The 20,850-nt window shown below is 37.4% G+C and overlaps 1 protein-coding gene and 1 long non-coding RNA gene across 3 annotated transcripts in view; one reads left to right on the top strand and one right to left on the bottom strand.

Annotated features, from left to right (window-relative positions):
* LOC129767774 (eukaryotic translation initiation factor 5B) overlaps positions 1–20,850 on the bottom strand; it is a 311,161-nt gene that overhangs the window by 139,178 nt on the left and 151,133 nt on the right. The window contains exon 8 of the mRNA XM_055768962.1: positions 14,837–14,944. Within this exon, the coding sequence (XP_055624937.1) occupies positions 14,837–14,944 (108 nt within the window). The remainder of the gene's footprint in view (positions 1–14,836; positions 14,945–20,850) is intronic.
* Positions 2,534–4,041, top strand: LOC129767776 (uncharacterized). 2 transcript variants are annotated; one of them, XR_008741573.1, is made up of 4 exons: positions 2,534–2,638; positions 2,703–3,260; positions 3,309–3,416; positions 3,469–4,041. It is a non-coding gene; the product is annotated as an uncharacterized LOC129767776 (long non-coding RNA). The 2 variants fall into 2 exon arrangements; XR_008741572.1 differs by having other exon boundaries at positions 3,309–4,041.

Genomic DNA, 20,850 nt, shown 5'->3' with positions numbered 1-20,850 from the left:
AATGAAACACTATGCTAAGGAGGGGGAGGTAGATGAATGACTGTAAGAATATGAATGAATGAGTCGTGGCGTATTTACGAGCGTGGCGAAGAAAACGTGTTGCCGCGGAGAGTTCGTCATTCAAGAGCGCTGCTGCTGGAACGTGGCTTTCGACCGGAATGAAATGTGTCGCAATAGCCTTTTTTTGTGTCGAATGAGTTAACCAGCGGAAGATGCTAATCATGCGAATGTAAACCCCAATGTTTGTATGTTGTTGGAGAATTTATACTTTGAACCTGCTTACTAAATGGTAATTGATTAGTTTGTTTTCACCAAATAATTTGATCAGTAAATCTATCTGTCAATCGATGACAATCTCAGTGAAAATGCGAGTCATCTATTCTTCTAACACGCATTAAAATATGCGTAATATCCAACAGCTGTGTTCAGTTTTAGACAACATTTTTTGATCAGCAACGCCACTTGAGTTTGTTCGTTCATCATCACCAACGCTCATCGCCACCAACGTCACTGCCAATCTCCCTCCGGTTTATTATCACTATGGCCATACCAAACCAGCATCATCCCGCGCGATGCAAACATCACCATGAACGCCGCCCGGTCCATGGCGGTTCAGAAGAAAAGGGTTGTAAATGGACCGGATATAATAAATTATACTGGAAGCTGAGATAATAATAAAAATTGTTAGCAGTACTTTGCTCGCTCGTGCGACAAAACGAATGGGAGGAATGACGGGGGAAGGATGGGAGTCTGTTTCTTCGCGAAGCCGGGGGAAGAATTGATGCGATCGAAATGGACCTTCATCGGAATTATCAGCGTTCGTTGGGCGTATATAGTGGAGGATTCAAAATTGGTCGTATTTCATTCTCGTCTGACCGTTTTATCCCGATCGGTTCGTACGAATCCACGGCGGCTGCTGCCGACTGTCGATTGTGGTTGTGGGTTTGACAACACATGTTTTTAAATGTCAACTCGAGAGGAACTGCTGGTTGAGCCGGAGCTATTGCTTGAATTGAACCCACTCAAAAAGATTGACATTGAGTTTTGTGATCAGTGGTGGAGAAAATCATAAGCACAAGCCGGCTGTGAGAATGTATACCTGTACAGATATTCCATGCCAAACCGATATACTGGTTCGCAGATTTTCGTTAAAATTAGTAGTTTTGTTCCTTATCGCAAAATATTTGACCGTTATTTTTTATTTTTTCATTAGGAAGCATATTTCCATTTTCGGGGGGTCTAAAATCAAATTTTCCCCTAATTTCTAATACTAGACTATCATATTATACGTTATACTATGTTATACTATCATGTAAAACGCGTTTTCCCAACACTTTCTGGTTCGTAGCAACCTGGTTCTTTTAGTCGTATAGCTTCAATCACGCACAAACACTTTCTACCTGACGGTATGAAAACCTACGTGGTACGTATTTTCTTCGAACTTCCACCGGAAGAAAAAAAAATTAAGAAGAATAGCACGAGTGAATGTTTTTCGCAAATGAAATTTATAATATCTCTCTTCTTTTGACGTAGAACTACGTCTTTTAGGAAGGGTTCCAAATCCGACAACAGGTTTATTCGCGTCTATCACGACTGATAAAATGTTATTTTTCATGAGATGAACAATTGTATAACTGTAAAATGCCAAGCGGCATCTAAACGCCCTGTTTCAACCCTTATCGAATTCTTCAATTCACCGGATTCAATAGTGCTGACAATTCCTGGACGTCCCCGTGATTTGAATCTGTTCTCATTCCAACTGTCCCTTCCAATACGTTACGTGATACGGGAAACGATACGAGACTTAGGATAAACGAATAACACCAAATACGTAGCAGATGAAGAACACTTTATTCGCGGAGTACAACCATTTAATTTATACCAAACTACATTTATTTCTACAATTGAGCCTTTGAGAATGGTGATACCGAGTTAACTATGGCGAACTAAGAGAGACATTCTTTTTTCTACTACATTTTCTACTACTAAGATGGAAAGCGTTACTCTTTCTGGCTGCGTTCTTGTTTCTAAGCTCCGTATCTACTATCAACTGTAACATAGCCGGCCACCTAAACTTGGCTTTAGACAATTTACAATAGACATAAACAAAACTATCGAATCCGTTGTTGTCAACATTTCTTACAGATTTGCTTATTGCACAGATTCCTGTACACCGATTGATTCATCTGAAGGCAACGGAAAAATTCGTGAGGTTGGTCTTTTATAAATTCCGTTTGCTGTTTTGACGGTGACCACCCGGATGATATTGTCTTCTCCTGGATGCACTGCGACGATTCTCGCGAGAGGCCAAGCGATGGACGATTTGTTATCTTCCTGCAACAGAACCATTTGACCAATCCGAAGGCTAACTGGTATCGATGTCTTTTTTCGCTGATTATTCACTTCGGTTAAGTATTCCTTTTTCCACCTTTTCCAGTGGTTTTGAACTAGTTGTTGCAGCTGTTGATAATGTTTGAGACGATTCAAAGGAATGTTCGAATAGTCCGTATCTGGTAAGGCTGCGAGCGACGATCCCGTGAGGAAATGTCCAGGGGTTAAAACATCTAACTCGGAAGGATCCTCGGAGAGTGGGGTAAGCGGACGCGTATTCATGTTCGCTTCAATTTGTGTCAGAACAGTAACAAAATCTTCATATGATAACTTGGAGTTCCCAATTGTTTTGACCATTGTACTTTTTGCAGTTTTCACGGCCGCTTCCCACAGGCCTCCAAAGCTGGGTGCTCTTGGTGGGATAAACTTCCAGGTTATTCCTTTCGCGCCACATTCGTTAAAAAAGATCTCTTGACTCGATTTACGGTTCAGAAGGTGGTAAAGATCTGCAAGAGCATTGTTGGCACCTCGAAAATTGGTTCCATTATCTGAGTGGATCTCGTTTGGCAGCCCACGGCGAGCGATGAAGCGGCGCAGGGCAGCGATAAATGCATTTGTTGATAAATCGGATACTAATTCTATATGAACTGCTTTTGAACTGAAGCAAATGAATATAGCGATAAATGCTTTTTTCGGAGCGGCACGACGATGGACTGGCTTCAGGTATACTGGACCGCAATAATCAACACCAGTAATTGCGAATGGACGGCTTGGAACTACGCGTGAAGTGGGCAACTGGCCGACGGGTTGTGTTACAGGAACAGGATTCAATCGGAAACAATTTTGACAATTTCGACAAACGTAATGTACGAGTAATTTTCCACGTATGGGCCAGAATTCTTGTCGCATTGCAGACAAAGTCATGCGAGGTCCTGAGTGCATATTTGTAATATGGAAATGCTTAGCGACAAGGCGAGATAATGGATGCTTATCTGGTAATATCATAGGGTGTTTAGTTTTGTAGCTCTCTGTGGATTGCGCCAATCTTCCACCGACACGCAAGACTCCTCTATCATCGACGAAAGGTAGTAAGTGTTTCAAATTAGATTTCATTGACAGAGGTCTTTTATATTCCAGTGCTCTCTTTTCATCAGCGAAGGCTTCATACTGGGCTGACCTCACTAAGCATTCCTTGGCTTGTACCAACTCCATCGCTGAGAGAAATTCTTCATGTGACTTTCTTTGCTTGCTTCGGCAACAGTTTAAAAAGCGTAATATATATGCTGTTATTCTGAGCAAACGCTGGAAATTGGAATACCGCTCAAACAGAAAAAATGGTTTCAGGACAACTTGAGCAACCATCACCGTTCGTTTTCGTTCCAGGATTTCTTCAGAGGGCGGAATCAATTGCGTGTTCTTAGGCCACCTTTCCTCTTCTTCACGGAGCCAATCCGGACCGTGGAGCCACATTGTGCTTTTCATAAATTCTGACGGCAACATTCCACGAGAAACGACATCAGCAGGATTATCAGTTCCTTTAATATGTTTCCAGCTTTTACCGCTTGTAAGCCGCTGAATTTCGGCAGTACGGTTCCCGATAAAGGTCTGCCAAGTATTTGATGGTGCTCGAATCCAGTATAGAGTGACTATAGAGTCCGACCATAACCAACACGGAGTGTCCTTCATTCGTAATGCGCATGCAGTTTTATGGTAGAGCTTGGCACCCAATAGTACAGCACAAAGCTCCAAACGTGGTAAGCTGATTCTTTTCAGAGGTGCAACTCGTGATTTCGAGGTAATCAATTCGGTCTTAACTTTTCCAGTAACGTTCATTGAGCGAGCGTATATACAAGTACCGTAGGCTGATTCTGAAGCGTCGCAAAACACATGAAATTGAGTTTCCACGGAATTTTGTAAAAATACGAAACGGGGTACTTTAAACATTCGCAAAAGCGACAGCTGATTACTGAACTCCTTCCAATGTATTTCAATTTCGTCAGGTACTCGTTCGTCCCATTCAAGAGAGGCTAGCCACAGACGTTGCATACGTATTTTCGCCCAAGTAACAACGGGAGATACCAAGCCAAGAGGATCATATAATTGAGCAATTGATGAGAATATTTTACGTTTAGTCCAGTAGCCATCATTCACATTTGGCTGTATATCGATACAAAACTGATCCGTTTTTGTTTCCCATGCAACTCCAAGGGTTTTTACTTTTGATTCGTTTTCGAAATATAAGGTAGTCGTTGTTTGTAACTCTCCCGAAGACATATCAGCCAGAACTTCCTGACAGTTAGAGCTCCATTTTCGTAGCTGGAATCCGCCTTCTGCGAGTAACGTTTGAATTTCGTAACGCAAATGTTTAGCTTCGTCGATTGTTTCGGCTCCGGATAGTAAATCATCCATATAGAAATCTTCGGTTACCACACCCGCAGCCCGTTTGTACCTCTTTCCTACATCCGTCGCCAATTGTTGAAGTACTCGAGTGGCAATGAATGATGATGGGGATAAACCATATGTGACCGTTTGTAATTCATAGACTTGAACAGGGTCGGACGAACTAAATCTCCAAAGTATTCTTTGTAACGAAGCATCGGTGGGATGTATTTTGATTTGCCTGTACATTTTCTCCACGTCCGCAACAAGGGCAACGACATGTTTACGAAAACGAAGCATAAGTACTAAAAGATCATCTTGTATTACAGGACCGGTGAGCAGTGCTTCATTGAGAGAAAAATTTTTAGATGTTTTCGCTGATCCATCGAATACAACACGTAGTTTAGTTGTAGAACTCGATTCCTTTAGCACTGGATGGTGGGGCAAATAGCAAACAACTTGATCTTGCCTTGAGGGTAACTCATCCAGCTTACCGACATGTGTCATGTGTTTCATGCATATATATTCCTGGATGAACTCGTTATATTTTTTGCGCAAATCACAATTCCCGTCTAACCGTCTTTCCAATTGATACAATCGTTTCAAGGCGAAGGATTTAGATTCGCCAAGCATATTTTGAAAATCGATCCGTTTAGGGTATTGTGCCACGTAGCGACCGTTACTGTCTCGATTAATAGTATTTCGAAAGTGAATTTCGCAGTCCTCCTCTTCTTGTGTTCGTGGCGTCTTGTCTTGAAGCTCTTCGACGTTCCAAAACCTTTCAATAACTTCGTGCAGATTATTAACAGTTCCAATATTGCACGTAACTTTATTATTTTTCGTTTTCCATTCTGTTTCTCCAGCAGCAATCCAGCCGAAAACTGTGTTCACGAATACAGGTAAATTATCTCCAATTCGATGAATCTGGCACCGGCCACCATTAAGTAGATGATAATCGTAAAAATACTGGGAGCCCAACACAATATCAATAGGACCGGAAACGCTGAAATTTGGATCGGCTAATTCTATGCCGGATGGAACCTTCATGTTTGACAAGTAAATCGATGCAGAAGGGTGATCATCCGTAACATGTCCTAAAACCAAGAAATTCATTGGCATTGTAAATTCCGTTGTTCGGGAAGCTATCGTCGTGGAAACTTGATGCACCGCTTGTTGGCGTGATCGTCCGATTCCGCTAATTTCGACTTTCTTGTCGTATCGTGGTAGGTTCAAAAGCGTGCATAGTTTCTCCGACATAAGATTGGCTTGCGAGCCACAATCTAACAAAGCTCTAGCTAAATGCGTTCTTCCCCAACAATCCTTCACTTTCAATATAACAGTAAGTAAAAAGACGTGTTTTTCAGTACTGCCTTCCACCATATTTGAAGATGTTGCAGTCATCGACGTTGAAGATGTCTCGTTTGGATTTGTAAAAAAACCGGAAGTTGACTGCATAACAACGGTACCAGATGACTCCGAGGAAGCATTGGACGAGAAATTGGCTGACGGAAACCCAGGATGTAGTAACGTATGGTGCTTCTTGGAACACGTCCTACATCGGTATCTGGACGGGCAATCCCGAGCGATATGATTGCGCCCTAAACAATTGCTGCAGAGTCGTTTTAAGTTCGTTATCTTTAAGCGTTGTTCTATAGATAAATTGTTAAAATCAGGACATCTTAGTACAGAATGTTTTTCGTTACATATAATACACGATAGACCGACATTTTCGACTGCAGAATTGACTGACATTCTCATTGGACGATTTCTCGTGTCGTTCCACGAAGATGAATTTTGCTGGAATGAATTCGCTGGAACAGCAACAGTTTGATCGACTATCACTGCATCTAGTATTCGCGTTTGTCTTTTCAAAAATTCAACGAGGTGCGAGAACAGAGGATCTTCATGCAGTGTGGCTTGTTCTTCCCATTGTTTTTGTGTCGTTTCATCGAGTTTAGAAACCATTAAATGCGTCAGCATCGCACCCCATCCGATTGTTCTCTCTCCCAACTGATCTAGTATTTTCGTGTTTCGGTCGAAGCAGTCGATAATATCATGAATCGATGTAGCAGACTGTCTTTTTACCTTTGGATATTCCAATATGGCATTCAGGTGTCGTTTTTTCAATAAATAGACATTTGAAAATCTTGCTACTAAGCCATTCCACGCCACACGATAATTGACTTCACTCATCTGGTAGCAATCGATTAATTTGAATGCTTCACCTTTCAGGGAAGCACGTAAATAATGAAATTTTTGTATGTTGCTCAATTCTGGTGATGAGTCTATCAGTGCCTTAAATGTATCGTGGAAAGGAAGCCAATTTTCGAAATTACCGTCGAACTCAGGCAAATTTATTTGCGGTAATCGCACGTACGATTGCACATTATCCGAACTCGTAGACGATTGAGCATTCGTACTTTCTTGTTGAGATGCTAGTCGTGGAATTTTGCTTGTCAAACCCGCCCTCACTTGAAAATATTTTTCTTCGAATTCCGCCCGAACCTGGCGATTTATTTCTACGTTTTCATCATCTTCCTCCGAGCATTCTATCTCTCCTTGAATGTTTTCGAACTCATCCCACTTGGCTTCAAGTTTTTCCAGTCGGAATTTGATTTGATTTTCATCCTCAACATCACCGGTACGAAGGAATATTTCTATTCGTTTTAAAAAATCCATCGTGCTGTCCCTGAGACTGATTTTCGCCTTCATCTTCTTTCCCATAGTTGATGTTGAACGAAGCGACATACACGTAAAAGTAACAGGAACTGGTTCTGCAATGGACGACAAGCAAAGTACCCTTGCGCGAAACTAACCGTATTGGACAGGTACTCACCTGGTGAGCCTGTCAATGAGGCGTTGTATTATGAATAATAGATGATTCTCTCTAACACCAGCGCGTGATTTGCGGATGTAATTAATGCGTGATCCAAACGATGAATACTCGGCCACCAAATATTGCTTAGATCCTTGAATCTCGAAAAAAAAAGACCAGGTAGGCACGCAAGATATAGTGTTATATTTGGACAGATACTCACCCAGTGAGCCTATCAATAAGACCTTGTATTGTTCAAACTATTTGCTATGGCGGCGCCTATTTCAATAATGGACCTGCTCGTAATGGCGACGTGCGATTTACCGGTGCTTTGAAGAATGCACAATCCTGGTCACGGCACCAATGTTTCAACCCTTATCGAATTCTTCAATTCACCGGATTCAATAGTGCTGACAATTCCTGGACGTCCCCGTGATTTGAATCTGTTCTCATTCCAACTGTCCCTTCCAATACGTTACGTGATACGGGAAACGATACGAGACTTAGGATAAACGAATAACACCAAATACGTAGCAGATGAAGAACACTTTATTCGCGGAGTACAACCATTTAATTTATACCAAACTACATTTATTTCTACAATTGAGCCTTTGAGAATGGTGATACCGAGTTAACTATGGCGAACTAAGAGAGACATTCTTTTTTCTACTACATTTTCTACTACTAAGATGGAAAGCGTTACTCTTTCTGGCTGCGTTCTTGTTTCTAAGCTCCGTATCTACTATCAACTGTAACACGCCCTAACTGTCAAGTTTTGATTGGCCCGATTTACGGTTTCTCCAACACAGACTTCAAAATAGATGTATCTGTGGAAATCCGCTTTGCAATTCGGGGATATTTTTTGTTCCCACCGATCTGTATTTCCCTAACACGGACTTCAAAAGCAATGTGCCAGGGGGAATCCGCTTTGTCAAAACATGCAGATTGGAGGTATTTTTGTTCCCACCGAGCTGTGTTTCCCTAACACAAACTTAAAAATAATGTGCCTGGGGGAATCCGCTTTGCAAATACACGCATACCTCGCTATACAGCCGCTCTTTATGCGGCATTTCACTATAACGGCCTACTAAAATTAAGGCGCGTTTTCGATTTACGGCCTAAAATGTTTCGCTATAACGTCAATATTTTTTTTAATTACAATATATGTACATGTTACCAATCTTGCGCAATTTATTTTTGAAAATTTGAAGAATGGGGATACCGATGAATCTGCTGAAGATGATACATTCCAAGTAAGCCGAGGTTGGTTTGAAAAATTTAAATTAGATTTATTTGGCATAATTTCAAAATGAAAGATGAAGCAGCTAGCGCTGATGAGGCCGCATCTAAGGAATATGCTGACATTTTAAAGCCTATTATTGTTTTATGTACAAATATATGTACTTCTTATTTATGTAATTTTCATTCTTATGACTCATACGGTATGAGGCATGATGTCGACGCCAACCTCTCTCAGTTTCTATTCTGTTTTCGCATTTTCGCATGACATTGTCATGACAAATGGTTTGCTTGCTCATACGGCTTCTCGCTTTGCGGCCAAGTTTCGTGGAACGTATCTATGCCGTAAAGCGAGGTATGGGTGTACATGCAAGTCGAGGGTATTTATTGTGTTGAGTACTTATGTACTCGCTTGTCGTTGTGCAGACCGTAATATGTTTCCCTAAAACGTACTTTAAAACTGAGAAGCCTGGGAAAATCGTCATTTCAGATACTTGAAGTGAATAAACTTTCGTGGTTCGAGAACTACGTAAACATGAGGTGTGCAATAAATTCAGAGGGAAATGTAAAATGCAATGATCGTTTGACAATTTTTCCGTTCACATATTTTGGTATTCAAAATTTTGGAATATAGATATACACTGCATTTATTTAGTTACATCGTATATTTCATGGAAGTATGCTTTCAAACCCCCGTATGAAAGTCTTACTGTTGCATGTAGTGTGGTTCTATTCCACCTCAAGTGGAATATGGGAGCATAAGTGTTTCTAGTTTGTGATCGATATTTGAGTGGGAATGACAAATTCTGGTGCGGGTTGGCAGCGCTGTTCAATCGTAAATGTAATATTTGTAAATTATATATCTAATGTACAAATCTACAGTCTGGTAGCGATATCCATATTATTCTCTATCAGTTTACCAGGCCAGGCCTACCAGTTTGAAATTGTTCGAATTTCAAATGAAAATTTTTACTACTGAAGTAGTAACAATAAAAAAACTAAAATGTTATTTCAAAAATTTCGATGCATTCTAAAATAATATTCAAAGTGGTAAACAAGTGGATTGCATAATATAATTGCGTAGTTCTACGTCGAAAATGCGGTCGCGTCCTAGATACAACCCCTTACAATTTTTTTTGCTTCTGCGCACCAGGACAAGCTCTGCATTATGATTGCTTTGTGCACATTCTGGAAATGCATTCTGAAGCATGAAATGTTGTAGAATGATTAAAATTTGGTCGAAAAAATACGTGTTTTATTTAATAAATCGTCTTACATAAAAAGAAAGTAAGATGAGTTCAAAGTAGTTCAAATAAAAAATGTTGGCTCACGCTTTTCATACCGCAGGTGCAGATGATCTGTCAAACCAGGAGGCGATCTGGCGTAGTGGTAACATCCATTCCTCTCACGCTAAAGGTCACGAGTTCAATTCTCACTCCCGACATTCTTCCAAGAATGGAAGTAAAAAGTGACGAACCAGCCAAATGAGTTGAAAATCACTATAATACAGATAAAAAAAAAAAAAAATCTGTCAAACCAGATATTTTCTGGGGAACTCGAATAGTTTCATAGTCCACTTCAAAAATGGGTCCAATTTTTTCGCGATTTAGCAGTAATGAACGGATAAAATCTCTACTAATTAGGCTTCTGTTTCGTTAACTCGTATGACGGATACTCATCTAGCCCGATTTACGTAGGTCCAAACGATTTTCCTGCAATGATTAGCTCCTGGACAACTGTCTTAACAGCCTGCATAGAAAGCTCTAAAGTCTGCACTTGTATAATGCTTACCCATTCTTTCGTTTATTATTCATCTATTTCGAAGCAATTCGCGTTACTGGAAGTACATTGTCGACATTTATGAAAGTTTAAAGTTGGCGTGAAAGAAAAATACTCTATCAGATTTGCACACCTAAAAGGCAGATTCAAATAGTTTTAAATGAAAATAATTTATTAATGTTTTTTGAAGCCCACTTGCTTACCCATTTGTCTACACATTTCCTGATATATCCACAAAAAACGCATTATTATAATATAGAATCATCAGATAAATTTTTTTTTGTTTATTATTTTTCACAATTTTCGTGAAAACGAGTTTTACGTAAAACACATTTTCGATTCGAAAAAGTAAAATTTCTTTCAAGTTTTTGATTTGAAAAATGGGTTTATTTAATCTGACGAATTCACTATGCGTCGAGCACAAATTACGTAACGCTAAAAATCAGGATTTTGGACCCCCTCCTCCCCTACGTAACGCAATTTCCTATCTCTAATACACAGAAAGTAACGCAACTTCAACCCCCCCCTCGCTTATCATTTTCGTCTCACAATGACAGAACACTAAGCTCAATACCGACAACGCTGATTAAATGAAAAAGCATTGTGGATAGTATTGAGAAAACTTTTTTTTCTCTCACTCCAGTGTCATATTATATTATATATAAGATTATATTCAAGAGACCAACTGAATCTATAAGTTTTAAGATTGTATTTTTTATGTTTTCTGTATTCATGTTTAATTTTAAGAAGGCTAACGGGCTTACAGCCTATAGTCCAAAATACACAAACAAACATCATGACAGCTTTACAGACATTTGGTAGATTTTAAATGAAGTACAATAGATGTGATTAAAAAATCGTATGAGAATATGTCAAATGTAATCCAGGACAAACGGAATTAGTTTATTTTATAGACGTCTTGTCTCATCAGGACAATGCCAAACTCCATGTTTCTTTGACAACACGATAAATTAACCACCAACCAAACTAATCAGACGTTGCACCATCAGATTAACACAGGTTCAGGTCCCTTCAAAGTTCTGTATGTCTTCAAAGTTCTGTATGTCTACCTTCAAAAAGGATGTTTTATTTTCCTAAAAATTGGTAAGAACGTTCTGAACAACCGAATACCAACTATATTGATTTCTTCCTGATTTTTATTTTCATTCTTCCTTATTTTTTAAAACAATAGTTGGCAACCCTTATCATAGCAATTCATTCAACTGACAAAGAGAACAAACAAAGAGAAATATGAACCCTAAACGTAACGATTCCCATTTAAAAACATTATATTTACATCCTAGTATAGATATGAAAGACGTAGTTCTACTTCAAAACAAAAGGATTTTTCATTGTGATTACCAATAGGCCATGATGCCTTTCAGATTTTTTTTGCAAAATGATAATTGCACAAAATGATTTTTTGTTCCGATCGGTGGCGGATCAGAACGCTCCTGTTAGCGCATTCATATGTAATGAAACAATTGCTGAATGAAAAACAAGCCATATTGCCAGTTACAAGTTTCAGTTCAAAAATCGGATTTGAATAATTTGAATCTTATCTTATTATAGGTCAAAGATGACTAATATAAAACAAATCATTTTCTCAAAAGCCTCTTTTGAAACGAATTATCGCTATGACTGCGTAGAAGTTTAGAAACACTTGAATTATTTACGAAGAATCAGCTGACGAAAATTTCAAAACCATGGCATTCAAAAATCACGGAAAGATTTGTCGTAGGAGATAAGATACGTAGAGATACGTAGCAACTGGATCAATCTACCTGTATTCAATTCATAAACAACACTTTGCTATGCATAACATGATTTTGAGAAACGATTATATTAAAACATAAGTAGTAACTCTCTTGACATGGTTTGGGATGAAGGCATATAGCAGATCGAATGTGACCAGACATCTAAAAATGATACTCACAGTTAAAATTCCCACCAATTTTTTGTATTTTGTATTTTTGTACGAAATATGTATTTTTTCTCAAAAACCCATCACTATGGGTATCTAATGAAAGGACTTGACTAGTAGAACACACTTATTTATGAAAAATGCAAATCCAAAATGGCGACCGTTGCAAAATGGCAGACTACATTTCTTCTGAAAACCTCATCATATGGGTATCAGGTGAAAGGGCTTGACTAGTAAAGCACAATTATTTATGATAAATTCAACTGCAAGTTTCGCCCATCTCTATTTCTAACTATGCACATGGCTGGTTCGGAGCAAAATTAGTTCATCAGTATAAATAAAAATGACTCGCCAAATGTGTTGGTAAGCGCCAAACCCGAGGAAGGAATCGTCCGATTTGAGCCGTATTTATTTTGTTGTATTAGTCTCAGCCCGTGGATCGATGTTATGGAGAGAAAAATCGGAAAACTTTGAAGGAAAGTCGAAAAATTTGAAAAACTGAATCCCCACATGTTCTACAATTACTACAATGTTTACGCCAGCGGAATTGATCTTTGTTCGAAAGTGGAAATGGATTTTAAGCTGAAATAACGCTCCCCATATAATGAATCGCCAAAAGTATGGCTAAGCGCAAAACCCGAGGAAGGAATGGTCAGATTTGAGCCGGGTTTGTTTTGTTGTACTGGTCTGTGCCCATAGAGCAATGTTACGGCGAAAAAAATAGGAACTTTTTAAAACAATAATTTGAAGTAAATGAGAAAATTTCATTCTCATATGTTCTAAAGTAGCATCGTAGAAGGCGTTTTAATTCCAATCGAAATTCGCGTTTACGGAATTGATCTTCGGGTTACGTTGGTGAGAAGCATAAATGGTGATGGACTCTCGGGCGGAATCAAGCACTTTGAAAATAAAAATTTAGAACGAAAATTCAAATCAAATTTAAATATGTATCCCATTTAATGAAGAAACATACTTTTGTCAAATGATTAAATGAAAAACCTTTAACGAGAATTGTGTTTGTGCAATTTCGCTGGTTCAAGTCAATCACGGAGAGCAACTACGAATTGTACAGTCTACACAAGCTCAAGCTCAAGCTCAATTTTCAACGAGAATTGTGTTTGGTAATAATTTTATATTATAATGACGAGTTTTGTTAGACGTAAGAGGAAAATGTATGGAAAGATAAAATTTGTAAACGGTCAATAAAAAATTCGTTAACACGGTGACTGCCACATCGAGCTTTCCGTTCAGGCCGCGACAGTCATCGGTGACTGACAGTATAAAATATGATGATAAAGGGGGAAATTTATTTATTTGTTTTCGTAGAAATTCGACTGCTTTCGAGCAGAAATACCTTCTTACGATAAGAAACAATGGCCCTAATAAGTTCAAACATTTCCATGAAGTAAATTCTAATTTTCCAGTATTGCGCTTGGCTTGACGTGACAGTCGCTATAAAACCACGTGGCACTCAACGTATCAATGAATGGTTCTGCATTGAACCCAAAATGCACATTAGGGTGCCAATGAAAATGGTCATCTCGAATTTCAAAAAGTTACCCCATAAACTTTGTTCATCACCTCGAAAAAACACCCTATGCCAAATATCAGCTCAATCGGACTTAACGAAGAGTGGCGCGAAGCGGTCAAAGGTTGAGTTTTTTGAAAATCGAAAAATCACCCAAGGGGGAATTATAGGATATCGAGGTTTTCGAAAACAAAATTTTGATGCCAAATGTCTTAAAAACGTCGAGATCTAGTGTCATCTCGAAATTTTTTTCTTGTCTAAAATCGGCATTCTGAACATAATTTTTTTTTGGATTACGAAACGAAAAGTATGGCCTTGAGTACCAATCAAAATAGTTATCTCGATTTTTCATTCGGAACTTGCTACGAAATGTTGATTTGCACGATAATATATCCTAAACGAAATATTAGCTCATTCGGACTTCATTTACGTGTGTCACAAACTTTAAAACATGAGTTTTTTTGACAAACGAAAAATCACCGAAAATTGAGGATTTCAAAAAAAAAGTTTTATGTCAAATGTCTTAAAATTGCATTAATCGACGAGATTTACAGTTATCTCGAAATCCAGTCCAATATTTTGCGATAATGAACAAAACTATCATTTTTATGAAACTTTGAGAACCACAATATTGATTTGGCATGGAATAGCTTTATAGTTTGATAAATTCAAGAATCATCGAAATCGATTTAGAAACTCAGTGAATTTATTATTAACAGGATTATTTTTCGAACAAAGTTTATTTCAATTACCCACCAATCCACAAGATTTCGATGAGATTCGTAATAATTGAGTAGTTCTAAATGTAAATTTGATAACAGAAACTGTAACAAGCACTCACCTCTTTGCTTGGCACACAAATCGGGGTTCCCACCTTGACGACACCCGCTTCAACGATGACACCCATTACAATGGGATCACGCGAATTGAACACGAACTGGGGTAGAATCTGAAAAGAAGAAAAAAAGAAGACAAAAGTCATTCACTTCTAATACACTTTCTTCGAAATTTCCCTTCTGAAGCATTCAATTAATATTAATTCGTCTGTGTGTTTCCACACACTTTTCAACAGGGAAAACAGCAACAACAATATTTCCGTACTTCTACGGAACCCGGCTATCGGCGGCGGCAATCAACGATATGTGTATGTGTGTGTGTGAAATAAAACTTTATATAATTAAATCACCTGCAAGAGACGCAAACCGAACGACGGTGTGACGGAACCCCGAAGTGAAATAATTACCGGATATCATAAAAAACCTTCTTCCTTTGAATAAAGTTTCTTGATGTCTTGTATCCACCATCCATCCGTTGCTCAGCCCATGTCGCGCGCGTGTACGCTATCCCATTCAAACCTACCATTCGATGGCGCGCAGGAAAGCAATAATCAGGTACCTTGTGTCGCGTCTGAAGCCACGAAACCCCCCTCCACCCCCTGCTCGCAATCACTGACTGATCTTGAAGTATTTAACCGTTGATCAACCTCTGTGTTTCATGCATCACTTTGGGCACATGCTGCTTCGGTATATTATTTGGTATCGTTTTCGGAATTGGAAGCTATAAACTGGTTCAGAGATTTGTATCGCCCGTTGGAAAAATTTAATCGCACCTTTTTATTGCCAGGCATCTAGGGCGGGGACGACAGACAGAAATTTGAAAATGATTTGATTTCTCCAAATGGGACCTGTTGATACCGGTGATCTGTAGTACCAAGCAAGGCATTCGCCTAAGTAAAAACAATTACGATCTGTGTTGATATACTTCCGTTTTCTCAAAGAAGAAGACAATGCCAACGGCGAACTCGAAACGAACATGATTTTTATGTAACCAAAATATAAGCCAATATAAAAAAAAGTATTCAGATTACAGTGAAACGTTGTGAGTGTAAAGACATTTTTCATTAAAGCAACTGCATACTCGCATACTCGAAACATTCAGAAAAGAATTATACTACTTTTTGAACAAATCCAAAGAATTTTTCTTTTTCCTTTTATAAAAAAAATATTAAAAAAAAAATAAAATGACATTAAAAAAAATATATATTTTAAAAATTCAAATTCATTTTTCTTTAAAACATTTATTTTATTTTAAAAAAAACATAATTTTTTTCATATTTTCTTCGAAAAAATACAATCAATCCTAATTTTGTTTAATGTCAAGATAGCGATATAGTGCATTCGACAAAGTTTTAGATCTCATCAAAATGTGAATTATTGTCGAAGACGTTAACTTTCTGTTTTTCAATGTTTCTGGAATATATAGAATTTTTGTACGGAATCTCCTAAAAAAATGTGTTATTCGTAATATTTTTTTGTTAAAATTTACCTATGATATGTTCTTGACATGTTTCTAAATAGAAAAAAGATTTCGGAAAATGTAACGAGTTAAACATTAATAGTAATTTTTCAAAGAAAACTTGAAAAAGTAGTTGCAGTGCTCTTCTTCTGATGTATGGATGGCTTGTTGGTGATTGTATGTTTTATGCAGAATTATTATTTAGGTGTACCGGTAAGTTTATTCGATTTTACAACAGATAGCGTAACTTGATTATTATTCCAGTGAATCAAATTTCCAGACATTCGTTGGAAAGCTACTGTCATTGCGCGTCTTTTTCAGTATATGTCAAAAAGTTGAAGCGTAAACAAAATAGTTTTTTGCCACTTCGAATATGTCGAATTTCGTACCAAGAAGAGTATTTTTGCGGGGAGTGTTACTTCATTACTTCAATATGAAGAAAAAAGCTGCGAAAAGTCATCGCATTTTGGTGGAAGTTTATGGTGACCATGCTCCAATTGAGCGAACGTGTCAGACGTGGTTTGCACGATTTAAAAGTGCTAATTTTGACTTGGAAGACGAAGAACGCTGCGGACCGCCAAAGAAGTTTGAAGATGTAGAATTGGAGTCTTTACTCGATTGGAGTAGCTCAGCAAACCATATCCCATCGTTTAAAAGCAATGGGAATGATCCGAAAGATAGGACATTGGGAGACGTCGGTTTGCCAACGGCATAAAAGAAAGGGTTTTCTGCATCGAATCGTTACTGGCGATGAAAAGTGGGTCTATTACGAAAGTCCTAACCGTCGGACAACGTATGGATACTCCGGCCATGCATCAACATCGACAGCCGCGCAGAATATTCACGGCCAGAAGGTTATGCTGTTTGTTTGGTGGGACCAGCTGGGTGTGGTGTACTATGAGCTGCTAAAACCAAATGAGACCATTACAAGAGACCTCTACCGACGACAATTGATGCGTTTGAGCCGTACCGGTCAAAACATAATTGGAAACGCTGAAATGGGGGGTCCTATCCCACCCGCCGTATTCTCCAGACATTGCTCCGTCCGATTACTATTTTTTCGATCGATGCAACATGGCCTGATTGAGCAGCACTATTCCAATTTTGATGAAGTCAAACATTGGATCGATTCGTGGCTAGCCGACAAACCGGTCGATTATTTCCGCAAAGGAATCCGTGAATTGCCAGAAAGATGGGAAAAAGTTGTGACTAGCGATGGACAAAACTTCAAATATTAAATTTGTAACCATTTTTGCAGAATAAAGCATTAATTTTTGAACAAAAAACGAAGAAACTTACCGATACTCCTATTATCAAATTGTAGCCAATGAGTCAGTATTCTTTAAAAAAAATATTACATTTAAAAAAAAAAATATTACAAAAATATTACATTTTTTGTATTTGCTTTTTTTAGTTTACATGGTTTCGAGACCAAGGGCGTTATATTTTTTTTTAAAGCAGAAGTTTTTTTTATCATGAAATATCCAAAAATCAGAGACGTGTTTTTTTTATTTTTGAGTCATGATTTACATGATTTACATGACTCATTTCTTAACACGTTTTTGGTCTTAGACTAGAATTCATGTTTTTCCAAAGAAAACTAGCTCATTGGCTTCAATTCAATGTGTCGATCATCTGGATCGGTCCAGAAGTTCAAAAATTATGAGCACTTATATAGAAAAAAGATTTTTTCAAGACCATCGAATAATTTTGAAAAATCATAACTCAAAAACAAAAAAGAACACATATCTGATTACTGGATCTTTTTTCAAGAAAAAAAAATGAAAAAAATACAATGCCCTTGGTCCCGAGACCATGCAAACAATGAAAACACAAATACAATCAATAATGAAACGAAATTCCATTTTTTTACGGAATTCCATTTTTTTATACAAACAAACTATGCAAACTAACTACTTGGCCTTAACTTGATATGTCGATCATCTGAATCTTTGTTCAAATCGGTAGTTTAAAAGTTATAAATTTAAAAAAAAAATTTCGAGAAAAAAAAGTTGGTGAAAGGGAACAAAACTACCACTTTTTACGAGAATCTGAGAGCCACTATATCGCTTTGGTATAGAATGGCTTTATGTAAGAAGATGTTTTACCTTTTTTTTATAAAACGATATAACAGGAAAACGTTAAATCCTACGAAATGTATTCTATGAGTGGATTTTAAAAAATTGCGAAAAACTCACAAATCCAACACTGTCGCTGGATGGTTGTGTCCGAGACACGACCGCATTGTTGACGTAGGATTCCGTTGGACTATCTTTTACATGCTGATTTTGGATATGTTTGATGAATTTTATCGTTGAACTTTTTGATAATGATTTGGTGGTCCTGGGTGAAAATGAACACAACAAAACAGACAACTTAAACCTGATGATCCGTTCTTGAGCGTTAACACACATTGGTTTTTGTTTATGAAACTAAACATAAATCGTTTCATATTTTAACTCTTTTCAACACAACCGCTACCATATACAATGTTACACTAACACTTGTGCTAAATGTTTCGCAATGCATGATCGGTTATTGATATGAAATTTCACGAAGAAACCAACATTAAAGCTCCAAATTTAAATTTCATTTGACAGAATTAATCGTATTACTAACATTATTTGCAATATAAAAATGCCCCCGACTTGCATATACATGAAAAGAAAATACATGAAAAGAAAAAATGAGTGGTCTATAGTTGTGAAACGCAGTGTATTTGCAATGCCGATTTCCTTGGTTTTGAAATTTCTGTTAGGGAACACATTTCAGTGGGAGTAAAAGCTCCCCCTACTGTTATGTATTTAAAACGCCGGTTTCCCTCAAGCACCTTGATTTTGAAATCTCTGTTAGGGAATACAGTTCGGTGGGAATCAAAGGATAGTGGTTGAAATTTTTCAATTGTTCGATAATTAGTCTATGACATATATTATTTTAATCAATTAAAAAAAATGTTATGGAGTGCCGAAATCGATTGACGCAAAAATATCATCAATTCATCATGAAATGACTGAGCGATACAGTAACAGTTCAGTTGTTCATAGTAAAAGTAATAGAATTCACGAAACAGAAGCTAGATTTTTCGAAATTAATTTATATGCTGGATGGAGCAGCTACGAAAACATGAAAAGTCTTACAAGTTTTTGTAATTGCAAGTTGAAGCATAATTTCAAAGCAGAATTACACTTCCTTTGCAACGTTTCACAAATGGCACTAATGATAAAAAAAGAGCAAGACATGTCGGATATAATGGAAATACCGTTAAAACTCCACAAGAGCTCCTTAGATGGAAGGTTGAACAAACCGACTTTATCTCTAAAATGATTTCTGTTATATATCCAAAGAACTTTATAGAGCAATTCCATGCCGATTTTTACGCAACCCTCTCCGATCTTGGCACATAATTTGTGAGTTTTTCGCAATTTTTTAAAATCCACTCATAGAATACATTTCGTAGGATTTAACGTTTTCCTGTTATATCGTTTTATAAAAAAAAGGTAAAACATCTTCTTACATAAAGCCATTCCATGCCAAAGCGATATAGTGGCTCTCAGATTCTCGTAAAAAGTGGTAGTTTTGTTCCCTTTCACCAAATATTATACCTGTATTTTTTCTATTGTTACATTAGAGTCCCCATTTCAATTCATGGAGGTTCGAAAAATCAACTTTTTTTTCTCGAAATTTTTTTTTTAAATTTATAACTTTTAAACTACCGATTTGAACAAAGATTCAGATGATCGACATATCAAGTTAAAGCCAAGTAGTTAGTTTGCATAGTTTGTTTGTATAAAAAAATGGAATTCCGTAAAAAAATGGAATTTCGTTTCATTATTGATTGTATTTGTGTTTTCATTGTTTGCATGGTCTCGGGACCAAGGGCATTGTATTTTTTTCATTTTTTTTTTTCTTGAAAAAAGATCCAGTAATCAGATATGTGTTCTTTTTTGTTTTTGAGTTATTTTTTTTCAAAATTATTCGATGGTCTTGAAAAAAACTTTTTTCTATATAAGTGCTCATAATTTTTGAACTTCTGGACCGATCCAGATGATCGACACATTGAATTGAAGCCAATGAGCTAGTTTTCTTTGGAAAAATATCACAATTCTTTGGAAAAACATGAATTCTAGTCTAAGACCAAAAACGTGTTAAGAAATGAGTCATGTAAATCATGTAAATCATGACTCAAAAATAAAAAAAACACGTCTCTGATTTTTTGATTTTAAATCATGAATCTTTACAAAAAAGGTAAATAATTCTGAATACACCGTTATGAAAAACAGTCGTGATTACAAATGGTCGGTGTTAAGTCAAAGCGGACCAAGTCGCAAAATTGAAAATTTCAAGTTATTGATTGCATTAGGTTAAACATTTTGTAAGCTACATTCCACATTTATAAGATTTGGAAAATCACGCGTACAGCAGGAATAACTTATCGAAATTGTTTTGAACGCTCAATGCAATCCCCCTGTAGCACCAAACTTCAAACTCGTTTTTCTCGAAATCATAAAAATGTCACATAGTCCGGTCTGATTTAACACCGACCAAATGGCCATCTGATAA

The sequence above is a fragment of the Toxorhynchites rutilus genome, chromosome 2 (assembly GCF_029784135.1).
Source record: "Toxorhynchites rutilus septentrionalis strain SRP chromosome 2, ASM2978413v1, whole genome shotgun sequence".
NCBI classification, from domain to species: Eukaryota; Metazoa; Arthropoda; class Insecta; order Diptera; family Culicidae; genus Toxorhynchites; species Toxorhynchites rutilus.
The sequence above is the reverse complement of the archived record's forward strand: the minus strand, read 5'-3'. Positions and strand labels throughout refer to the sequence as shown.